The 21,063-nt window shown below is 47.8% G+C and overlaps 1 protein-coding gene across 2 annotated transcripts; it reads left to right on the forward strand.

Annotated features, from left to right (window-relative positions):
• Positions 1-717: 717 nt before the first annotated feature.
• On the forward strand, positions 718-18,545 carry MTCH2 (mitochondrial carrier 2). Of its 2 annotated transcripts, none has more exons than XM_002709103.6 (13): positions 718-877; positions 3,255-3,339; positions 3,451-3,557; positions 7,654-7,680; positions 7,876-7,938; positions 9,907-9,964; positions 10,222-10,273; positions 10,639-10,698; positions 11,751-11,844; positions 13,695-13,742; positions 14,519-14,586; positions 16,417-16,492; positions 18,339-18,545. In XM_002709103.6, exons 1-13 carry the CDS (start codon positions 791-793, stop codon positions 18,423-18,425), a joined length of 912 nt encoding a protein of 303 aa, XP_002709149.1. In that variant the 5' UTR covers positions 718-790; the 3' UTR covers positions 18,426-18,545. The 2 variants fall into 2 exon arrangements, with proteins under 2 accessions (XP_002709149.1, XP_051709314.1); XM_051853354.3 differs by having other exon boundaries at positions 771-855.
• Positions 18,546-21,063: the final 2,518 nt, after the last annotated feature.

The following is a 21,063-nucleotide window of genomic DNA, read 5'->3' on the forward strand; positions in this document are numbered from 1 at the left end:
CATATCCAAGCTGCGGTCGTCTCTGCTTCTTAAATAGGGGTGGCCTGGTTGGCACTGAGGTTAATTCGTGCAGCATTTATTGAGCACCCAGGGTGTACCACGCACGGCAAATACAACTGTGAACGCAGGCTGCCGGGATTTCCAGTGGAGCGCTACAGAGCGACGCGCAGGAAATAAGGGCGAGGCGAATTTAGGCTGAACGGTCACAGAAGGCGACCCTGCGAAGTGGACATTAACTGCGAAGGATGGAAGAACTGCACCCCGGAGACGACGCATTATTCGCCATCAGACTGATCTAAGGTTTGAGCTCCAACGCCAAACACCTTTGTACCCTACGCTGAGGATGCCAAAGGGCAAGTGCGGAGGGAAGCATAATGGAAAATCTATGAATTCTTTCTAGTTCTCTGACCTTGCCTTTGCTCGTCAGGGTCACACCCCCTCTTCCCCCGCCCCGCCATCGCCACGCCCTTTCTTCTCCTTCCGGAGACTTCTCGCTTGCGCACGCGCAAAAGAAACTCGTTCCCCGTGGAGGGCGCCGAGCCCAATACAAGACGCTTGCGTCACTGGCTATAAGCCCCGCCCCGACCGCAGCGGCCGCTCTCGAGCGCCTGCCGTTTCTGCGGGCGGAGCTGTGGGCGGGGACTGGGCGGGGCGCGCCGCTGCGTGCGTGCGTGCGTGCGCGCGCGCGCGCTTCGCGGGCGGGCCAGTGAAGCCGGCGTCCTGGCACGTGACCTGCGGCCGGCTCGGTCGCTTGGTGGCTCGTTCTGTCTGTCCGTCCGCGGGTGCCATCATGGCGGACGCGGCCAGTCAGGTGCTCCTGGGCTCCGGTCTCACCATCCTGTCCCAGCCGCTCATGTACGTGAAAGTGCTCATCCAGGTATGAGTCGCCGCCATTCCCTTCCCCGCCCGGCGTCCTGTTCGCTCGCCGCCGCCCGCAGCTCCGGAGGCTCAGTTCCAGCCTTCCTGGGCCTTCAGTCCCTGGAGATGCTGTCGCTTCTCTGCTGTCCTTTCCCTCCCGGCAGGGACAGCTTCCGCCGGCCCGCGGCCCCTCTCGCGGCCCCCCGCCGGGGTCTCGCCTCCGTGCCCCGCGATGAGGCCCGCTCCCTTTCCCGTAGCCAACTGCCGCCCTGCCCTTGCCCAGCGGCTCCCCGGGGTTGATCGTGGCCGGTCGCCACCGGGGGCTTCCCAGCTCTAACCCCCTCCGGCCTCAGCATTCGCCTCTAGCCTGGCCCCGCTCGCCTGCAGACGCAGGACACGACCTACTCGAAGGCGAACCCGAGATTAGCAGGGGAGCCGACTTCTGTTATTTTTGTCGCTTTTTCTGCTTTTTGCTTCTGGTCCTACTTGCTGTTTTCTTCCGAGACTTTAACGGCCATACCCAGAGGTATGGAGCACTTTCCGAAGTGACAATAACGTCAGATTTCGGAAGGACCTGAAGGTTAGGGGTCATTTCCGATATCAGACCCGCGGAGCGCTTTCCAGCCGCAGTCCCGGGTGGCTCCTGACAGTGAAAATGACATTTGTCTGAGCCGGAAGTCAGTTCGGCTGAAAGGAGTTTGGGCAAGTTGGAACCTAGGTGTTAGTTTCTAATGTGTTTTAGAGTCATTTTTACTCGGTATTTTGTATTCACGGGCAGGTAGGCCGGTGTTTAGTTGACACTATACCTAGGGAGCATTTTCAGTTCTTCTAAACATTCCAGTGATGGGCAGGGCATTCGTTTTTTTAAAGACCTTTATTGAGGGTTGACGTTAATTACCCCATGCCTTTTGTGCCAAGGAACAGGGCGGTTTTTCCGGCTCCTGTTGCTCACCACCCGCTTTTCTGTAAAATATCTACAAGGCACTAAGGATTAGAACATTTCTTTAAAAAAAAATTATTTATTTGAAAGTCAGAGGGAGAGGCAGAGAGATCTTCCATCCGCTGGTTCACCCCCCATGTGGTTACACCATCCGGGGCTGGGCCAGGTAGGAGCCAGGAGCTTATCCAGGTCTCCCAGTGGGTGGCAGGGGTCCAAACACTTGGGTCATCTTCTGCTGTTTTTCCCAGGCCAACAGCAGGGGTGGAGCAGCCGGCACACAAGCACCCATATGGGATGCTGGTATCCAAGCTGTGGCTTTACCACAGTACTGGCTCCCAGGGCATTTCTTACTCCTGCGTTGTTGCTAATCCAAATTATTGGTTGCTGAGTTGATCTCTGTAGGTTCAGGTTGCCTATGTAAAAGGCCACTATAAAATCAGTTATTTGACAGAGACTAAAATGTGCTGTGAAGGCTAAAGCAGAATTGGCGCGTTCGGGGCCAGCTAGCGTCTGCAGTGAAAGCATTTCTCAGTACGTCTGGAACGGACGCACTGCCCAGGACTCCCTCAGAAGACAGGGTTTCCTAGGGACATTCGGTGATGTTACCTCCAAAACTTGAATATCTTGAATTCTGATTTCACAATATCTGTGTGTTGCCAAGTATCTCAGGGGTTCTGGTAAAATTCCCAAATACTCAGTTTTTAAAATAGTCGTAGCACTTTCAGGGATCTCAGCAGTTATTTCATTTCACAGACTTGAAATGGAACAAAAGAGAATTAAAAGCATGTCCTACGGCATTTATTCTCTCAAATACCCCTTTAGCACCCAAAGTTCTGGATATATTATATGAATAAAGTGGCCATCATTAGCTTTACAAAATAGCCTTCATTAGATTATTGATGGCAATCTATTCATTTAACATGAATTTGCCTTGTAATTATTTCCTAAGTGAATTATCCAGCTCTATATGCATTTGCCATACAGGTAATTAATGCTGACTTAATGAATGCCTTCTCATTGTGTCCAAATATACAAATTGCCCTAGTTCTTTTTTTTTTTTTTTTAAGATTTATTTATTAGAAAGGCAGAGTTACAGAGAAAGTGAGAGGCAAGTTGATCGATCTTTGAGCCACTGATTTACTCCGCAAACTGCCACAACGGCTGGGACTGGGCCAGGTTGAAGCCAGGAGCTTCACTCTGTTCTACATCGGTGGCAGGGATCCAAGTCCTTGGGCCACCTTCTGCTGCTTTCCCGGGCCCATTAGCAGGTAGCTGGATTGGGAGCGGAGCAAACAGGACTTGAACCTCCACTCTGTTATGGGGTGCTGTTGCAGGTGTCACTGAACCTGCTCTGCCCGAATGCTGGCTTCATAATTTTACTCTTTATTCAAAACCGGGCAACCAAGGCATTCCTAGTGATATTGCTTAACAGTTGGTATGTTCCCTGTTTTTAAAGGTCGGGTATGAGCCTCTTCCTCCAACAATAGGACGAAATATTTTTGGGCGGCAAGTATGTCAGCTTCCTGGTCTCTTTTGTTATGGTAAGTGTCTTTGATTTACTTGGTTTTGATGACATTGAGGACTGTGTTAGGCAGGGGTTGCTGCAAGTAACTGTTTGGACCCGAACTTAAGTCTCTAACTTGTGTTCTCAGCTCAGCACATTGCCAGCATCGACGGGAGGCGTGGGTTGTTCACAGGCTTAACTCCAAGACTGTGTTCAGGAGTCCTTGGAACTGTGGTCCATGGAAAAGTTTTACAGGTAAGAAAATTAATCCACAGATTTTTTTTTTTTTTTAAAGATTTTTTTATGGGCCGGCGCCGTGGCTCAATAGGCTAATCCTCTGCCTTGCGGCACCGGCACACCGGGTTCTCATCCTGGTTGCCCCCCTTCCAGTCCAGCTCTCTGCTGTGGCCCGGGAGTGCAGTGGAGGATGGCCCAAGTGCTTGGGCCCTGCACCCGCATGGGAGACCAGGAGGAAGCACCTGGCTCCTGGCTTCGGATCAGCGCGGTGCGCCAGCGGCAGCGGCCATTGGAGGGTGAACCAACAGCAAAGGAAGACCTTTCTCTCTGTCTCTCTCACTGTCCACTCTGCCTGTTAAAAAAAAAAAAAAAAAAAAAAAGATTTTTTTTTTTTTTTTTTTTTTTTTAATTTATTTTATTTGAAAGTTACAGAAAGGGAGGGAGAGACAGAGAGATCTTCCAACTGCTGGTTCATTCCCCAAATGGCTGCAATAGCTGGGACCGAAGCCAGGAGCTTCACCTGAGTCTCCCACATGGGTGCAGGGGCCCAGGGACTTGGGCCATCTTCTACTGCTTTTCCAAGCATACCAGCAGGGAGCTCTGGCTGTTGTAATGGAAGACCCCAATCTCTCTCTCTCTCTTTCTCTGTGTAACTCTGAATTTCAAATAAATAAATAAATATTAAAAAAAAAATCAGTCAGTGACAGTGTTCATAGGAGGGGAGAGGGACTGTGTGTGGGAGTCCGTGGTGGTGGCAGTTTTCTTCTCTGATCTGGATTGTGAGTATTTGGATTTCTGCCTTTTTAATTTATTTGGAAGGTAGAGTGACAGACTAAAGGAAAGACCAAGAGATCTTTCATCTGCTGGTTCAGGTTCACTCCCCAAATATCTACAACAGCCCAGGCGGGGCCAGGGTGAAGCCACAAGCTAGGAGACCCATCCAGCTTCCCCTGGTGGATGGCAGGGACCCAAATCCTGGGGCCACCTGCTGCCTCCTGGAGGTATTAGCAAGCGCCGAATTGGAATCCAAGCACGGCTCGATCCTCAGCATTCTGACAGGGGACAGGGTGTCCCACGTGATGTCCTAACACTCTGTGCCACAACATCTACCTTTTTTTTTTTTTTAAGATTTATTTATTTGTTTGAAAGGCAGAGTGACAGATCTTCCACCCACTGGTTCATTCCCTAGATGGCCACAACAGCCAAGGTTAGCCTAGGCCAAAGCCTGGAATTCCATCCGGGTCTCCCACATGAATGGCAGGGGCCCAGACACTAAGGCCATCTTACACTGCTTTTCTTTTCTTTTCTTTTTTCTTTTTTTTTTATTTTATCTATTTTACTTGAAAGAGTTACACAGAGAGGAGAGGCAGAGAGAGAGAGAGGTCTTCCATCCACTGGTTCACTCCCCAATTGGCCACAACGGCCAGAGTTGTGCCAATCTGAAGCCAGGAGCCAGGAACTTCCTCCAGGTCTCCCATGCGGGTACAGGAGCCCAAACACTTGGGCCATCTTCTACTGCTTTCCCAGGCCACAGCAGAGAGCTGGACGGGAAGTGGAGCAGCCAGTCTCGAACGACCACCCATATGGGATACCGGCACTTCAGGCCAGGGTGTTAACCCGCTGCGCCATAGCGCCGGCCCCTTCCATTGCTTTTTCTAATCATTAGCAGGCAGTTGAGTCAGAATTTGAGGAGCCAGTACTGGATGGAACTGGTGCCCATGTGGGATGCCAGTGTCACAGGCAGTGGCTTTACCTGCTATACCACAAGACAAGCCAGCCCATCAAATTTTTTAAAAAATTAAAAGAAATTAAAAAAAAAAATCTACCAGATTGTACAACCATGCAGGGTAGCAGTAGCTTTTGGGATAGGGGAAGGGATGAGGGGTGAGACCACAACTTTCTGTGGCACTTGTTTTCAGGAGGCAAGAGCTCTTAAATGAAAAGGGGGAAACTTTTTTTTTTTTGACAGGCAGAGTGGACAGTGAGAGACAGAGAGAAAGGTCTTCCTTTCTTCCTTTCTCAGCCGGCGCACCGCGCTGATCCGATGGCAGGAGCCAGGAGCCAGGTGCTTTTCCTGGTCTCCCATGGGGTGCAGGGCCCAAGCACCTGGGCCATCCTCCACTGCACTCCCGGGCCACAGCAGAGAGCTGGCCTGGAAGGGTGGCAACCGGGACAGAATCCTGCGCCCTGACCAGGACTAGAACCCGGTGTGCCGGCGCCGCAAGGCGGAGGATTAGCCTAGTGAGCCACGGTGCTGGCTAAGGGGGAAACTTTTTACATCTGCTTATCCTTGGTGGTGGTGGATACATAAGTGAATTATTTTAATTCTAATGCTGAAGTTTGTGACATCATTTTGATTGTACTTGTTTCTTAGTTGTACCTGTTACAGTGTAGGTCAAACTTAACCTTTAAAGAAGTCTTAACATTTATAAATTCTGCAGACAGAAGTTCCTATTACCATATTTATAATGGTGTTATGGATAAGAATTTTGTGCCATTTAGAAATACAGCATGTGTGTGGTTGAGAATATAAAACTAATGGTTTTGTAATTCATTATTCTGTCTCCTCCTGGTCCCTGTGTTATAACTCTCAAAAAATCAGCAGTGTATGCCAACCAAATCCACATATTATTTCTAACGTACGATGTATCAGAGATGTTAAACTCTAGATATTTATTTACTGCTTACTTAAATAGTATTTCATAGAATCCTTTGTAGTTTTAAAGTCTCTTCAGCCAGCCTTGATATGAGAGAGCTTTTCATCAGTTCCTCACGTAGAAGCTGTCATTTCGTTGGTATTTATACTTTGCTGGCAGGCCTGTGGGTCTGGATCTGGAAGCACCATTTCAGGTAGCCTGGGTCAGAGTGATGGCGTCTCCCTGGCAGTGGTTTGGTGGATTGGCTACTCTTTCTTTCCAGCCACACCCTGCTGTGCGCTCAGTGAAAGCACCGCTCTTATCTCGGGGAGCTGTCCCTACGGGTGCTATCGAGTTAGAAGCTTCTGTACAGATTGAGAGCAAGAGTGAAATTACCGCTTGAGACCAAATGACTTGAGACAAACTTGAGGTAACCAGGTACCCTAATGGTTAAAGGTAGCCCAGTGAAATAGAACAAGGGATTAGTAGTGCACTTCGTATCACAAGCAAGAGGAAGGATCTAGTCAGGGCTAAGAAATCTGTCAACCTTTATGAAAAAGAGATCTGTATACCTGAACAAGAACTGAGTTGAAATCTGTAGACAATATAAACAGTATCCGTGAAGTGAAAAACAAGCCCCAGAAATGAGCAAGGATTTTTAGAAGGCCTGAAACGATTGGAATCAGTTCTAGCCACAGACCTGACATCTGGCTGATAGCCTCCACTTTGCCTAATCTTGACATTGGTTCTCTTTCCTGTGATTTTTTTTTTTTTCATAAAATATAATTATTTTTACAAAGAAAGTGTTGTTCATTTTTAAAATCTAGTATGGCCAGAAAACAATACAACTGGGTATTACGTAATGAGTAGCTGTTCTTTTCACCTTCCCCACTTTCTGTTTCTAAGATACCCGCAAGTGTTTCCTCTTCCAGTGTGGTCTGGGCTCTGGTGGTATTCATGTCTCTTCTCTAGAAGAGAAAAGGCAGCTCTCCTGCTAGTTTTAGAAACAGTCCGTTACAAGGGAAAGAGGGGGTTTCAGCTATTCAGTCGTGGCAGCGAGTCTCGGGTCTTTTGTACAGTGAAGAAAAGAGACTCGCCCTAATTCGGTGTTGGTTTTGCTTTTTGCGCGAGAAGAATTGGAAAGGCCAGGCTGTGTTTTTACCAACTTAATGATCTTAAAAGTGAATGTTCATAACTAATGTTGTTGGGATTTCCTTTTTCTTGGCTGTCCTTTTTCTGTTTTAAAGAAGAGTTTTCCCTAGTATTTGCCTGCTCTTCCATCTGACCAGCATGTTAAAGCCAGCAACAGGATCACCTTAGAAACACTATTTCCAGTGATGAATTAGGAATAGAAGTGATTTGGAGATTTGCAGGGGGAAAGTAATCTTCAGCTGTTTTGGCTTCTGCCAGCGTTTTTCGTTTAGCATCTTGTCTCGTGCACTTCTGTGGTCCTAATTATCCTCTCTTTTCTTCTGTAGCATTACCAGGAGTGTGACAAGGTTGAGGTACGTTGGAGCTGATTCTGTGCATGGGCCCCCTTCCCCTCAGACTGTTGCTGGCATTTGGGCCTCTGTGGGAGAGAGACCAGGTGGTGGGTTTCTCTTTTGTCCTAGTGAGCGTTGGTATATGGGGTGACCGCCAGTTACAACAATTCTCTTTAAAGCCACTGAGTTCTGTGTCTTCTCTGATTTTATTTCAAGGACTTGGGACCTGGAAATGCACAGAAAGATGTCTCATCTTCCTTTGACCGAGTTATCAAAGAGGTAAGAGATGAGTTCCTTCGCTCACTGTTTGCCCACATCCAGCTGCGTGTGGGGTGGCAGCTATGTGTGGGGTAGAATCAGGGTCCTCGGCCCGTATGTTCCGTGTCTGCTCGCAAAGGAGAAGAAGGCTTCAGTTTAACTCGGGTCCTGCTATGTGTTTAACATCACACAAAGAGAGGAGCAGGGCCTCCTATTTAGAATAGAGGCAATTCAAGGAAACTCTATTTGCCCACTCACTCCATGTGTGAGAGTGATAAGGTGTTTACTGAAAGTCTTCCAATAGCGTTAAAAACCTCTGACACAGAAATATTAAAATAGTGGTTACTCCATATCCAGAAATGGCTTTGGTGCCATTATTGTGATTCTGAAACATTCTTCATCACCCGTTCCCCACCCCATCCTGTGTCATGGGAGAAGAGTTCATGCCTGGCTCTGAGAACTGAGAACTCTCTCCTTAGTTCTCACACTGTCCAGTTGTCTTTAATGAGGTCATGATTTTTCAGTAAATGCTTCCTTCTGAAATGTTCCAAAGCACACATTATTAATGGTTGACGTCAGATGAACCGGGTGTTCTCTGTAAATGTTCACGAAGTCAGTGTGTGTAGAATCAGGACTGCATGTGTTCATACGTGGTTGGTATTTCCTTAACTCCAGCTAGTCCAGCTTGTCCCGTGGGGTCTTCCCAGCACTACCATTGGAGTAGGGGCTGGGGCTTTCTTAACTCTGTGATTGAAGATAATGGTGCAATGCAAAACAGAGGCGCTGATGCTGTGGCATAGTGGGTAAAGCTGCTGACTGCAGTGCTGACATCCCACGTGGCACCGCTATGAGTCCCGGCGGCTCCACTTCCTATGCAGCTCCCTGCTGATGTGCCTGGGAAAGCAGCAGAGGATGGCCCAAGTGCTTGGGCCCTGCACCCACGTAGGAGACCGCGTGAAGCTCCTGCCTTTGGCCTGGCCCAACTCTGACTGTTGCGGCCATTTGGGGAGTGAACTAGCAGATGGAAGATCTCTGTCTCTCCCTTTCTCTGTAATTCCAGCTTTCAAATAAACAAATAAATCTTAAAAAAGAAAGAAATGAAAAACGGAATGACAGACCTGCTGTATTAAACCCCAGGCCTACCTCCAAGTATTAAAACTTCATTTCCTTCATTACCTCGGTACAGAGTCCTGGACTAGAAGGATAAATTAGAATAAACATAGTGAAGTTGACAGGGTTGTGGTCACAAACAGTTGTTCTCTTCTCCCTGAGACTAAATAGAGCCATTTGTCTAGCATAGGTAGCAGAATCTGAAATCATGGCCTCCTAAGTTTTATTCCGCTGGGCAACTCTTTTATTTTTTATTTTATTTATTTATTTATTTATTTATTTTTGACAGGCAGAGTTAGACAGTGAGAGAGAGACAGAAAGGTCTTTCTTCCGTTGGTTCACTCCCCCCCCCCCCCCCAGATGGCCACTGTGGCCAGCACGCTGCGCTGATCTGAAGCCAAGAGCCAGGAGCTTCCTCCTGGTCTCCCATGGGTTGCAGGACCCAAGCACTTGGGCCATCCTCCACTGCACTCCCGGGCCACAGCAGAGAGCTGGACTGGAAGAGGAGCAACCGGGACTAGAACCCGGTGTGCCGGTGCTGCAGGCGGAGGATTAGCCTAGTGAGCCACGGCGCCGGCATGGGCAACTCTTTACTGGTGACCTTCCCTGTGTTCCTCTGCTTTTTCTTATGCATGAAATTGGGAAAAAATAACAGAAATCTGCTTTGCGGACAGATTTTGAGAAGTAACTATCACAGAACGTTGAAGTCCGTGAGTGGAAAGTCCTGGAGGATGACGGTGTCTGGGAGCCCACCCCATTCAGGCTGTTCTGACTGCGGGGAGGAGGGCTCAGTGTCTCCCACTACAGTATCCACTCATGTTCCCCTCGCAGGAATTTGAGTGTCATTAGATTTCAGAAGTGTGTGTTGATTGTTTCTAGACAACTCGAGAGATGATCGCTCGATCTGCTGCTACCCTCATCACACATCCCTTCCACGGTATGTTCGCGCTTGATCACTGGAACCTGATTTCCTGTCTTTGTGCAACTGGATCTCTCTTAACTGCTTAGATAGGTTGACATGGTAGTTAAGTGAAGTGCCTCCTTGCCTGCCTGTTATTGTTTACTTGCTTGTTTTGGCTTATACCCAGTTTTTCCAGAGAGTGAAGTGTCTTTAGATGGAAAGCCATTTTTTTTCCAGGGCTATCAAAATGTATCTCCGCATAATTTTAAAAGTCTCTTCTCTGTGTTCTGCAGTGATCACACTGAGATCTATGGTACAATTCATTGGCAGAGAATCCAAGTACTGGTAAGTGTTTTTGTTTACAAGTGTTCTAGAAGCTTTGTTAACCAAAATGTATACTACCTTACGTTGTTATGATTCCTTAGAGTTTGACCTGCACATAAACAAGTAAAATATGGGAAAAATAACCTCAGGCAGGGTTTGGAGCCCACCCCAGGTCTCAGGAATAAGTTGGCGAGTCTGATACCAGCTATGCCCTTAGGTAGTTCGGTCCTTCTTCCATCTCCAGATTGATCTGTCTGCAGAGTGAGTGGGCACTAGAAAGTGGACGGGGCGGGGTGGTAAATTTGACCTTGTCAAAAGTGGTAATTATATTTTTTATAGCTCCAAAATAATCTTAATGTGTTTACCTTTCTTTCCTGCGTGCCCAGTGGACTTTATGACTCCATAGTAACCATCTATCGGGAAGAAGGCATCCTGGGATTTTTTGCGTGAGTTGCTGTTGACGTGTGAGTGTGTGATTTGTTGGTGAGCCAGAAGCTTTCTGAAAATATGGACAGTGAATCTTGGTTTAATCCCTGGAGAAAGTGGCCTTCCTGGGTTCGCTTCATTTTAAGCTGTATTTAGGTCCCTCTGACTTAAATTCTCTTGTTGTAAAGATCCCAGACTTTTTCTCCTAGATATTTAAGATTTTGAAATGAGGATTTTTAATAAGTTAATGACAAGGTTCTACCCTTTAAAGTAGTTTTCCAGTCATATGTAGTTTATCAAATAAGGAAAATTAAGTTTTGAAAAATGGAGAAATCCTCTTAACATGTATTTTTCTTATTCTAAGAAAATAAGTTTTGCAAGGCTTGAATTTACTTTGGCAAAACTTAGACTATACTCCTTTTTCTGTTAAGAAAAACTCTGCATTATTAGCCAGTTTTCAGAATATTTGCACACACTTTGAGTATCACAAATGCTTTGGGAGGTCGGCAGCACAGCTACCCTAGTCATGTCATAGAAATTAAAAGAACTCTATGCCCAGGCCCATTTGTTTGCTACCTGTCACATGGCTGGTAGGTGACAGAGGACATTAGAACCGTGGTCTTTTGTCTGTGGGTCATGTTCTTCCCACTGTTCTAGGCTGTCTCACCTAGTCTCTTGGACCCTGGAAACATTTTTTTTTGATGTCTCTCATTTGTTATCTTTGGATCGTTCTCTCTTTGTAATTTGAATGTCAAATGGTGGGGTAAAACCATATTTAAGTTTCTTCTCCAAAGTGCCTTGTAAATATTTGGCCTCCCTGCTTAGAGTTACTAATATGAAGGTGAGCCAGTGGCCTCAGTTCAGAGAGCTACAGCTGACCTGTGTTTTAAAAATGGGAACGGAAGTCATTAGAGACCAGCCTCAAGGACACCTAGAAATAAGGGTGGAGTCTGGTGTTTAATGCCTTTTCAGCTGCCTAGAGTTTTGAAATTTCTTAATTCTTTGAGAGTTTGCATTGAGTGCATACCTTTTTACTGATCATATTTCGGGGTTCTTATTTTTCTTCATGTAGGGGTCTTATTCCTCGCCTCCTGGGTGACATAATTTCTTTGTGGCTCTGTAACTCGCTGGCGTACCTTGTCAATACCTATGCACTGGACAGTGGGGTAGGTTGTGACCTGGGTGAGATGTTCTGGTGTGGGCTGTTCTGTATTCACTTGGCTGTGCAGTTAGCTTTAAAGGAATAATGTACACAGTTTACTGTAGAGAGGTGGACCTAGAGTTCTAGTCCTGCCCCTGTGCCTGTGCAGGATTCACGCAGACCATTTCAAAGGCAGAACTGCAGAAAGAGAAGAGACAGCAAAGATCTTCCCTCCACGATTCATTCCCCAAATGTCCACAGAACAGCTAGGGCAAGGCCAGTGCAAGCTGGGAGCCTGGAACTCGGGCCGTCATCCACTGCTTTCCCAAGTGCCTTAGCAAGGAGCTGGATCAGGAGTCGAGCAATTGGCACTCCAGTGTGGGATGCTGGTGTTACAGAGAGCGGCTTAACCTGCTGCGCCATAGTGCTGGCCCCTTTTTCTTCTTTTCTTGTTTTGTTTTCTTTTTGTTCTTGTTGAGATTACTACGTTTTGTTTGTTTGTTTTTGTTTGTTTGTTTTTGGCCTCATCTGAAGTATTAGCTTTTGAGTTGAGCTTTCCAGAAGCCTCAGCCTGCGAGGTGTTGAGAATCAGCGTTTCCTGGCCATTGTCTCCCTGTCCTAGCAGTTACAGGGACTCTGTCTACAGGCAGCACCCTGGCTTGGTGGAACACAAAGCACACCAAGGGGCACCTGCACACACATAACTGGTGTCACTTCGCCAGCAGAGAGGGCTTCTCCAGGTGGCCCTCGCTTGTCTGTGGTCTATCTTTCTGTGGCCTCACTGTCAGCTTGTATCCAAGAGAAAATTCCCGTTCTGAGAGACCACATTCATGTAACTTTTATTACAGTATGTTTTTGTAATTGTTCTATTTTATTATTGTCCTCAGTCTTATACTGTGCCTAATTTAACTTTATCATAAGTATGTTTGTACCGCTATAGGAAAAAACAGTATATGAGGGTACTTTAGAAACTTAGTGGGACATATAATTAAAAGATGGATTTATTTGGGTTCACCGGCTTTTGAAATCCATGCCTAGTTTTTTCATAATACACATTTTCCATGAACTTTTTTGTTTTAATAAAGTACTTTTTAAATTAAGATTTATTTATTTGAAAGAGTTACAGAGAAAGAGGGAGAGAGAGAGATCTTGCATCCACCGGTTCAGTCCCCAGGTGGCTGCAATGGCCAGGACTGGGCTTGGCAGAAGCCAGGAACCAGGACTTTTTTTCAGGTCTCCCACATGGGTTCAGGGACCCAAGGACTTGGGCCATCCTCCACTGGTTTCCCAGGCACATTAGCAGGGAGCTGGATTGGAAGTGGAGCAGCCAGGACTCAAACTGATGTCCATATGGATGCCAGCAATGCAGGCAGCAGCCTAACCTGTTATGCCACAACCCTGGCCCTTTTCCTAAACTTTCTTATTATAATATGAATTTATCTGTTAATGGAAATCAACTTGATCATTTTCACCACTGCCTTTTTTTTTTTTTTTTTTAAGATTTATTTGAGAGGCAGAGAGAGAGAGAGGTCTTCCATCCGCTGGTTCACTCCCTAAGTGGTCTCAATGGACAGAGCTGGGCCGATCCAAAGCCAGGAGCCTGGATAAGAAGTGGAGCAGTCAGGACTCAAGCTGGTGCCCATATGGGATGCCAGCACTGCAGGCAGCAGCTTTAACTGCTACACCACAGCCCCGGCCCCCACCATTGCCTTTTATGCCAATTATCAGTGTTGTGTGTTTTCATCCTCAAAATTAATTTTCAAGCTGTCAGACTGGTAATTTAGAGATATAACATGCTGGTAGTTTTGTGGGCAGTTAATTTAATATCAGCTTCATTTTCTGATCCCATCCTAATAAAGACACTTTCTGTTTCAGGTGTCTACCATGAATGAAATGAAGAGTTACTCCCAAGCTGTCACAGGAGTGAGTTGGTTTTTTAATCCTTTTAACCTTCCAGGAATAGCTGTGTTGTGTTTTTCTTTAAATCTGGCCTGTGTCGTCACTGCTTTAAAAGCAGGTGTCTTTCTGGGAAATCCCTCACGTTTGGCAATGTTTAGCAGCGGTAGGAACGGTGCCGAGTTCTTGCCTGCTAGCACAAGTAGTCGCTGTGCAGCTTTCGGAGAGGCTGCGAGCATTTCCGTCACAGCCTCGCCTGCCCCTGCTTCCCTGGCCAACAGGAGAACTCGCCTCTGTGATCACGGGGCCCTCCAGTCGTCGGCACTTTAAGTTGTTCCCCCTCTCTTTGTCCTGGCTGGGCCATGCCTAAGCCAGGAGCCCAGAGTTCAGTACCGATCGCCATGTGGGTAGCAAGGGCTCCGTACCATCACCTGCTACCTCTCAGGATACCCGTTAGCAGGAGTCTGGAGTGGAGCTGGGACTTGAACCCCTGCCGGGGGATGTGGGTGTCCCAAGCAGAGTCTGAACTGTGGCACCAAATGCCCACCCCAGGAGCTCAGTGTTACATGAACAGAGACTCCGAGAAGCCTTCTAGACTTTTGTTCAAATGTTGGATGTAGCAGTGCAGTAGGAGGGAGAAATATTCGCAGGCACAAAATTGTGTAAGTTGGTATTTGCAAGGGCACTGAGAAACAAACCCAGTGTTGGAGTATTTGACCACAGTGGCACTAGGCCTTTTAAAAGGAGAGCAGAGGTGACCAGGCGTGACCTAATAACTTCGCCCTCCTTTTGCCATTTTACAGTTTTTTGCCAGTATGTTGACCTACCCCTTTGTGCTTGTGTCTAATCTTATGGCTGTCAACAACTGTGGGTAAGTATGTTGCATTTCTTAGCCTGTACTTGGCTGCCTGTGTGCCCGACAGGCAGAACAGTCCCGGCAGAAATTGGGAAAGAGAAAGTACGGTGGTGCCGTCCCTGGGCGCCTCGTTTTTCCCTCTGAATGCCCCATGCAGCAGTAGCAGCAGCCACAGCATGAGTATTTGTGAGCGACCACAGCATGTCCCTTTTTGGAACAGAGAAAAGTGGAAATAGTAGTTCTGAAGGACTTAGACTGTACTTACCACTGTTCCAAGAGCAAGATAATTGTCAGTATGGAATACGTGAAGTTTGTATCCCTTAAGTAAAAGGTTTCAGGGGCGGGGGGATAAAGACAGTTGTCAGATGCTCTATTCTCACACCTTTCCTTAAAGTCCTTATCTTTGTCTTCATGAAGACGACAGAAGGTGTGCCAGGGGCTGAGTGACACCTTTACCTGACTGTCCCAGGGGTTTGATGAAAAGGGGAGGATTAAAGAAAGAAGTGGGAAATTGGGCCAACGGAAGGCTGGGCAGGGCAGGTGGGGCTGAGTGCCACCAACTTCCAACTTGTAGAGGTCTGGTAGCACCACCAGTTGCGTGGCAGTTGGACCTCTTGGTTTCATTCAAAACTCTGTTCCAGTCTGGTCCCTGACATGAAAATGTCATGGTCTCCAAGGCCGGCCGTGTGGGGCTTTGAGCAGAGTTTGCTTGTCGGTTAGCCCAGAGCATCCTGAAGGATGAGTTCCAGTCTGGCGAGAGGCACTGAGTACGGTCTGTGTGCAGGGAGGAGCTGTGGTCACCGCTGCTGGCGTCCATCGCCGACTTAGGCTCTTGCTGAGCACCAGTTAGCTTTAAAATCCCCCCTCCTGCTTCTTGATGATATAATTCGTGTGTTTTGGGATTTCATTTGTGAACAAATGAAGAATCTAAATGTTTTAGAAAATAAGATTGAGGTTTCTGTTTATGTGTTGGTTTGAAACCTGAATATGGGGTTGTGGGTGCTCTGGTCTTTCTCTACTTCACTATCACTTGTTTCGTTAGAACTAGAATTGCCTCTCAGAGAACCTTGTACATAGGAGCATACATTGACAGAGATTTCTCACAGTCTTTTTTTTTTTTTTTTTTTTTTAATTTTTTTTGACAGGCAGAGTGGACAGTGAGAGAGAGAGACAGAGAGAAAGGTCTTCCTTTGCCGTTGGTTCACCCTCCAATGGCCGCCGCGGCCAGCGCACTGCGGCTGGCGCACCGCGCTGATCCGATGGCAGGAGCCAGGAGCCAGGTGCTTTTCCTGGTCTCCCATGGGGTGCAGGGCCCAAGCACCTGGGCCATCCTCCACTGCACTCCCTGGCCACAGCAGAGAGCTGGCCTGGAAGAGGGGCAACCAGGACAGAATCCGGCGCCCCGACCGGGACTAGAACCTGGTGTGCCGGCGGAGAATTAGCCTATTGAGCCGCGGCTCCGGCAATCTTTTTTTTTTTTTTTTTTTAAGATTGTCTATTTGAAGGTTGAAGTTAGATAGGAGAGAGAGAGAGCTCTATCCACTGGTTCACTCACAGTGACCAGGGCTGAGCCAGGCTGAAGCCAGAAGCCAGAAACCTGGTCTCCCATATGGGTGGGGGCTCAAGCACTTGGGCCATCTTCTGCTGCTTTCCTGGACGCATTAACAGGGAGCTGGATTAGAAGTGGAGCAGCCAGGACTTGAACTGACACTTGTCTGGTGGGATACTGATGTCACAGGTGGTGGCAGTTTAACTCCCTGTACCACAATGGCAGCCCCTCCCACATTCTGGGAAAAAAATGTTTGGGAATATTGACATGAATAGCTTATCTTTTTCCCACTTCAGGCTTGCTGGTGGATGCCCTCCTTACTCCCCAATATATACTTCTTGGATAGATTGCTGGTGCATGCTACAAAAAGAGGTACTTTATCTCACTTTGTTTTGTTTATAAATATTGTCTCTGGAATCTCAAGTTAGCTCTTAGAAGCATTCTTTAGCTGCCAGTTGATACACCTTGTACAGTATTCTGTATAATCACGCCGGGAGAAGACTGGGCAGGGGGTGGAGCCTCTCATCACATTCACTTTACAGATAGGACCCAGGTAGATAATTATTCTGGGTAAAATGATGGCCTTGATTTCACATTCTTTTTTTTTTTTCTAAATTTACCTTTTTAATCCAGAAGCTCCTTAGATTTTCCACAGGCTAGATGAATGAGAAATTATTTATGACAGATTACCGTCACCAGTGATGCTGACCACGCTGGTCTCTTACTTCGGAAGCCTTGTCAGTCAGTAGATGATTTTATCCAGACTGGTTGACAGTGTGTATCATCTGTGAGGTATTCGTCTGCAACTAAGAATTCTTAATCAATCTGGAAAAGCTTTATCAGAACAAATAATGTGTGGGCTGTGAGGAAACTTCGCTGGGATCACTTAACGTGGCCGGAAGTTCCCAGCTGTGTCTGAGTGGGAGGCGCTTGCTGAGGCTTGCACAAGAGAATGCACGCAGAAGCCCTTGTTGCGTTGCCTTTACAGCCCCTGGGATGCAGCCCTTGTGGCGTTGCCTTCACAGCCCCTGGGATGCTGGTGAGACAGGCCCTTCCCCGAGCGGGCTGCCTCGCGTGGACTCTGAATGAGAGGCCTGTTGCTGTGGTGCTCAGCGTGTGAGCCCCACGAGCCCCTCTGCGGGTCCCAGCCAGAGCGTGCGAGTGACGCGGCGCAGAGCAGCCACGAGCAGTCTCGGGGTCATTCTGCGTTCTGTGCTCTTTATCTGCCGTCTGCTTGTAGGATGTCCACTTCAGAGGAAAGATGGCCTTTGTCGTCCTGCTGCCTGTAGTAAGAATGCAGATAGAGAATCAGTTAGTGGGCCAGACACTCTTCTAGGGAGCACCCGACCCTTCAGTGGTGCGAGACAGTGGCAGAGCTTGGTGGACGTTTACCATCTACCACGTGGCAGGCATCAGGCATGGAGTGTCGCGTCATCCTCCAAGTAGCCGTGTGAATAGGTACCCGCCTTCATGGGCCCATCTCACTTGTGGAAAAACTGGAATGAGAGCCATTCGGTGCTGGTGGCCTAACCAAGGCCACACAGCCTGCATTCGGGAGAGCCAGAGTGACGCATAGGCTGGCAACGCCACGCTCTGCTCGGTCGCTCTCAGATGTGACCTGCATTTTAAGCTCTCCTTAGAAACACGACCGTCATTAAAGAGCAAAGAGAAGCTAGCACTTACGGAGTGCTGGGCCCTGTTCTACGCACCTGAGTGTGGATAGGATGATCAGTCCTTAACCTAAGTGCTCGGCACCACAAGTGTTTAACATTTGGGATTTTTAAATTTTGGAATATTTGCTAAGACTTTATCAGTTGAACATCCCTATTCCAAAAATCTAAAATGCTCCCAAATCCAAAATCTTGAGTGTCATGTTAGTACTCAAGAATTTTCAGATTTTCGGAGCATTTTGGATGAACAGATGGAACACGCTCAGCTTGACTGTGGTGCTGGCCCAGCCAGTGCGTGACAGAGCTGGTGTCTGTTAGAGCTGCTTGCCCTGTAACGAGAAGTTGGGATTAGCTCGCTGCCCGGTAGCTCAGCCCAGCAGTGGAACCCCTGCTCTGCAGCCGGGTCTCACACACACTCACACACTGTTGCCCTGCCCGGGGTCGTCACGTCACCCAGCGCCTGTCCCTGTGCGTCTCTGCTGGGTGGGACTGGCTGGCCTCATCTTCACGCTGGACTTTATTTGTGTTTGTGTTTTTGTTTTTTTCAGGGAAACATGAGCCGAGGAAATAGCTTGTTTTTCCGGAAGGTCCCCTTTGGGAAGACTTACTGTTGTGACCTGAAAATGTTAATGTGAAGACAAGTGGGACAGGGACAGTGACATTTCTATAATCCCAGATGCACAGAATTATGGGAGAGAATGATTTCTGTACAGCGTGGCGCACTTTTTTAATAATCATTTAATCTTGGGAACACAGAGGTGTTTGGTGTCTGCTTTTTTGTTGTTCTTTTTTCCAGCACACCATAATTTCCCGCTGCTCCCCCATCAGTTACTCCAGGATGGGACATTTTTGCTCACGAGTCTTTAAACGGAGGGGGAAAGGTGGTCTTTCCCTCACGGTACATGACGTCAGAGGATTGGAGTCGCAGTTTAAGCCTTTGTTGTTGGTTTGTTTGTTTTTTTTTTTTTTTTTTTTTTTTTTTGACAGAGTGGACAGTGAGAGAGAGAGAGACAGAGAGAAAGGTCTTCCTTTGCCGTTGGTTCACCCTCCAATGGCCGCCGCGGCCGACATGCTGCGGCTGGCGCACCGCGCTGATCCGAAGCCAGGAGCCAGGTGCTTTTCCTGGTCTCCCATGGGGTGCAGGGCCCAAGCACCTGGGCCATCCTCCACTGCACTCCTGGGCCACAGCAGAGAGCTGGCCTGGAAGAGGGGCAACCGGGACAGAATCCGGCGCCCCGACCGGGACTAGAACCCAGTGTGCTGGCGCTGCTAGGTGGAGGATTAGCCTGTTGAGCCGCGGCGCCGGCTGCAGTTTGTAAAATGAGGAGTAGACTCCCAAGAAGAAAGAGAAATAATTCTGTAAAACTTAAAAAATATTGAGAGAGATGATGACAGGGGAATATGAAGCACCTGTTCCTGGTTCTAGCTCGGAAGTCAGCAGTATCCACCAGAGCTCGTCCGCCATGCAGGCAGCAAAGGTAAATTGGATTAACTTTGTCTCACATTTCACTGAAAGGGCAAAGCGTTGCTAAATTACTCTAGAAAAATCTGGACGTGAGGCATCCATTCAGTCTGTTGCAAAGTAGTAAATTGTCACAGCAGAGATAAAGGACATTTACAGTAAACAAGGAAGATTTGGAAAGGAAGTATAATGGCTCCCCCCCCCCCCCAAAAAAAAAGAGTTCTTGTTTGTGTATAAAATGTGAAAAGCAAACCGCAGCGGTCGCTTCCAGCCGGAGACTGTCAGCCCCTGAACGCCATCATCACGCGGCTCTGATTGTACAGGATCTTCTGCTCTTCCTTTTTTTGTTCTTTTCCTTTTTGTTATTGTTGCGGAAGGTGAGTAATTTGTTTTTCGATCCCAAGGACACCTTGGAAAGCACATTTGTCGCTGCTGTCCGGTGATGCAGACTTGGGTCCCCGGGGTTCTTAGGATCTTGACCTCGCAGTGTCCCCCCCAGCATCTTAGCACACATTTACGGGAGGGGCATCACTCCGGGAGGAGATAACATTCAGCTCAAGCAAAAGCTCGTGTTTACTCAGGCTTTTTAAAAGTGGTTAAATGCTCTGTAAAATGAGAAAGCCTTGGGTCTCACTGCTTCATCCCCTGGGACATTGCCAAATGAGGACGCATTTACCTTGCTGCAGCCGTCCTCCCCCCACCCCCATTAGAGTGAGAATACGGGCCCCTCCCTAGCCCAGGGCTTAGGAGTACAACCTGAAGCTCTTAAGTAGCTTGTTTGAAATGTCTTTGGTGTCAAAAAGCACTTTTATCTCAGAAAGTAATGTAAATTTTATATCCTATTCAGTATTATCTGCATTTGTTTTAATATAAGGATGTTTTGCATTACCTACTTTTTTCTCTCAAAGAAAAAAAAAACCTCCAGTAAAGCTGATCTAGGAAAAAGTGCCGTGTTTATCCTGTGGCTTCTGCGCTAGCACGCCTTGTTCCTAGCTGAAAAAGGATCTGGCTGTGATACCCAGTCTACCACCAGAGGGCGCCAAGGCATAAAGGGTGCACGTTGGGCGCTGAGACGTTTCACTGTGCCCTGGGGTTGCTCCACGTGTTGGTCCGGTCGTTCAGTCTTGCTGCGTTCTGGGTGTGTGTGTCTGGCGAACGTAAAAATACCAGGGTGAAGAAAGCAACTTAGGATGGAAGAAACTTGCAGCATCAATCCTGAATTCTGTCTTCTCTCTGGTCCCTAAATAGACCTTGCTTTTTGCTGTAATTTGCTATTCTAGAAATGACGTCTTCCCCTCTTCCCATGGGAATTTTTCCTATACACTTTGTCAGTTGCAGCGCCGTCCCTTTGTGAAGTCACTCGTCCTGTCCCAACAGGATGAGCACTTTGCCTTCTAACCCCTCTCTGCACCCACCCTCCTCATTGTTTATGACTACTGAACACAGAGAACTGCTAAAATGGGAACTACATCCAGCACCAAGTTCAGGTTTCACACGGCAGTAGCATTCCTTCTCTGGCTGAAAGACTGAAGAAAACCTCCCACTGAAGGGTCTGCCTCAGTGGGCCGTGCTGGGAGCTGCTGGCCAAGGAGCAGCAGGGGGGCAGCCGCGGCCACACCTGGCCTCACTACTGAGGGCAGAGGTGGTCTTACTGTTTCAGAAATGCCTATTGATTTGAAAGGCAGGGAGAGCTTTCATCTAAGCTGGGTTCCTTGCCAATGGCCCCTAACAACCAGGAGCCCAGAACTCCATGGAGCTGGCCCATGTGGTGATTTGGCCCCTCATCCACTCTGACCAGGCACATCAGCAGG

Source organism: Oryctolagus cuniculus, chromosome 1 (genome assembly GCF_051225735.1).
Source record: "Oryctolagus cuniculus isolate XC-2025 breed Fujian yellow rabbit chromosome 1, ASM5122573v1, whole genome shotgun sequence".
NCBI classification, from domain to species: domain Eukaryota; kingdom Metazoa; phylum Chordata; class Mammalia; order Lagomorpha; family Leporidae; genus Oryctolagus; species Oryctolagus cuniculus.

What these genes read in the sequence shown, in the direction of transcription:
- MTCH2 (XM_002709103.6), top strand. Translation starts at nt 791, where the DNA reads ATGGCGGACGCGGCCAGTCAGGTGCTCCTGGGCTCCGGTCTCACCATC. An exon ending in CATCACACATCCCTTCCACG is followed by an intron (nt 9,965 to 10,221) that starts GTATGTTCGCGC and finishes TGTGTTCTGCAG; the next exon opens with TGATCACACTGAGATCTATG. An exon ending in ACTCCCAAGCTGTCACAGGA is followed by an intron (nt 13,743 to 14,518) that starts GTGAGTTGGTTT and finishes GCCATTTTACAG; the next exon opens with TTTTTTGCCAGTATGTTGAC.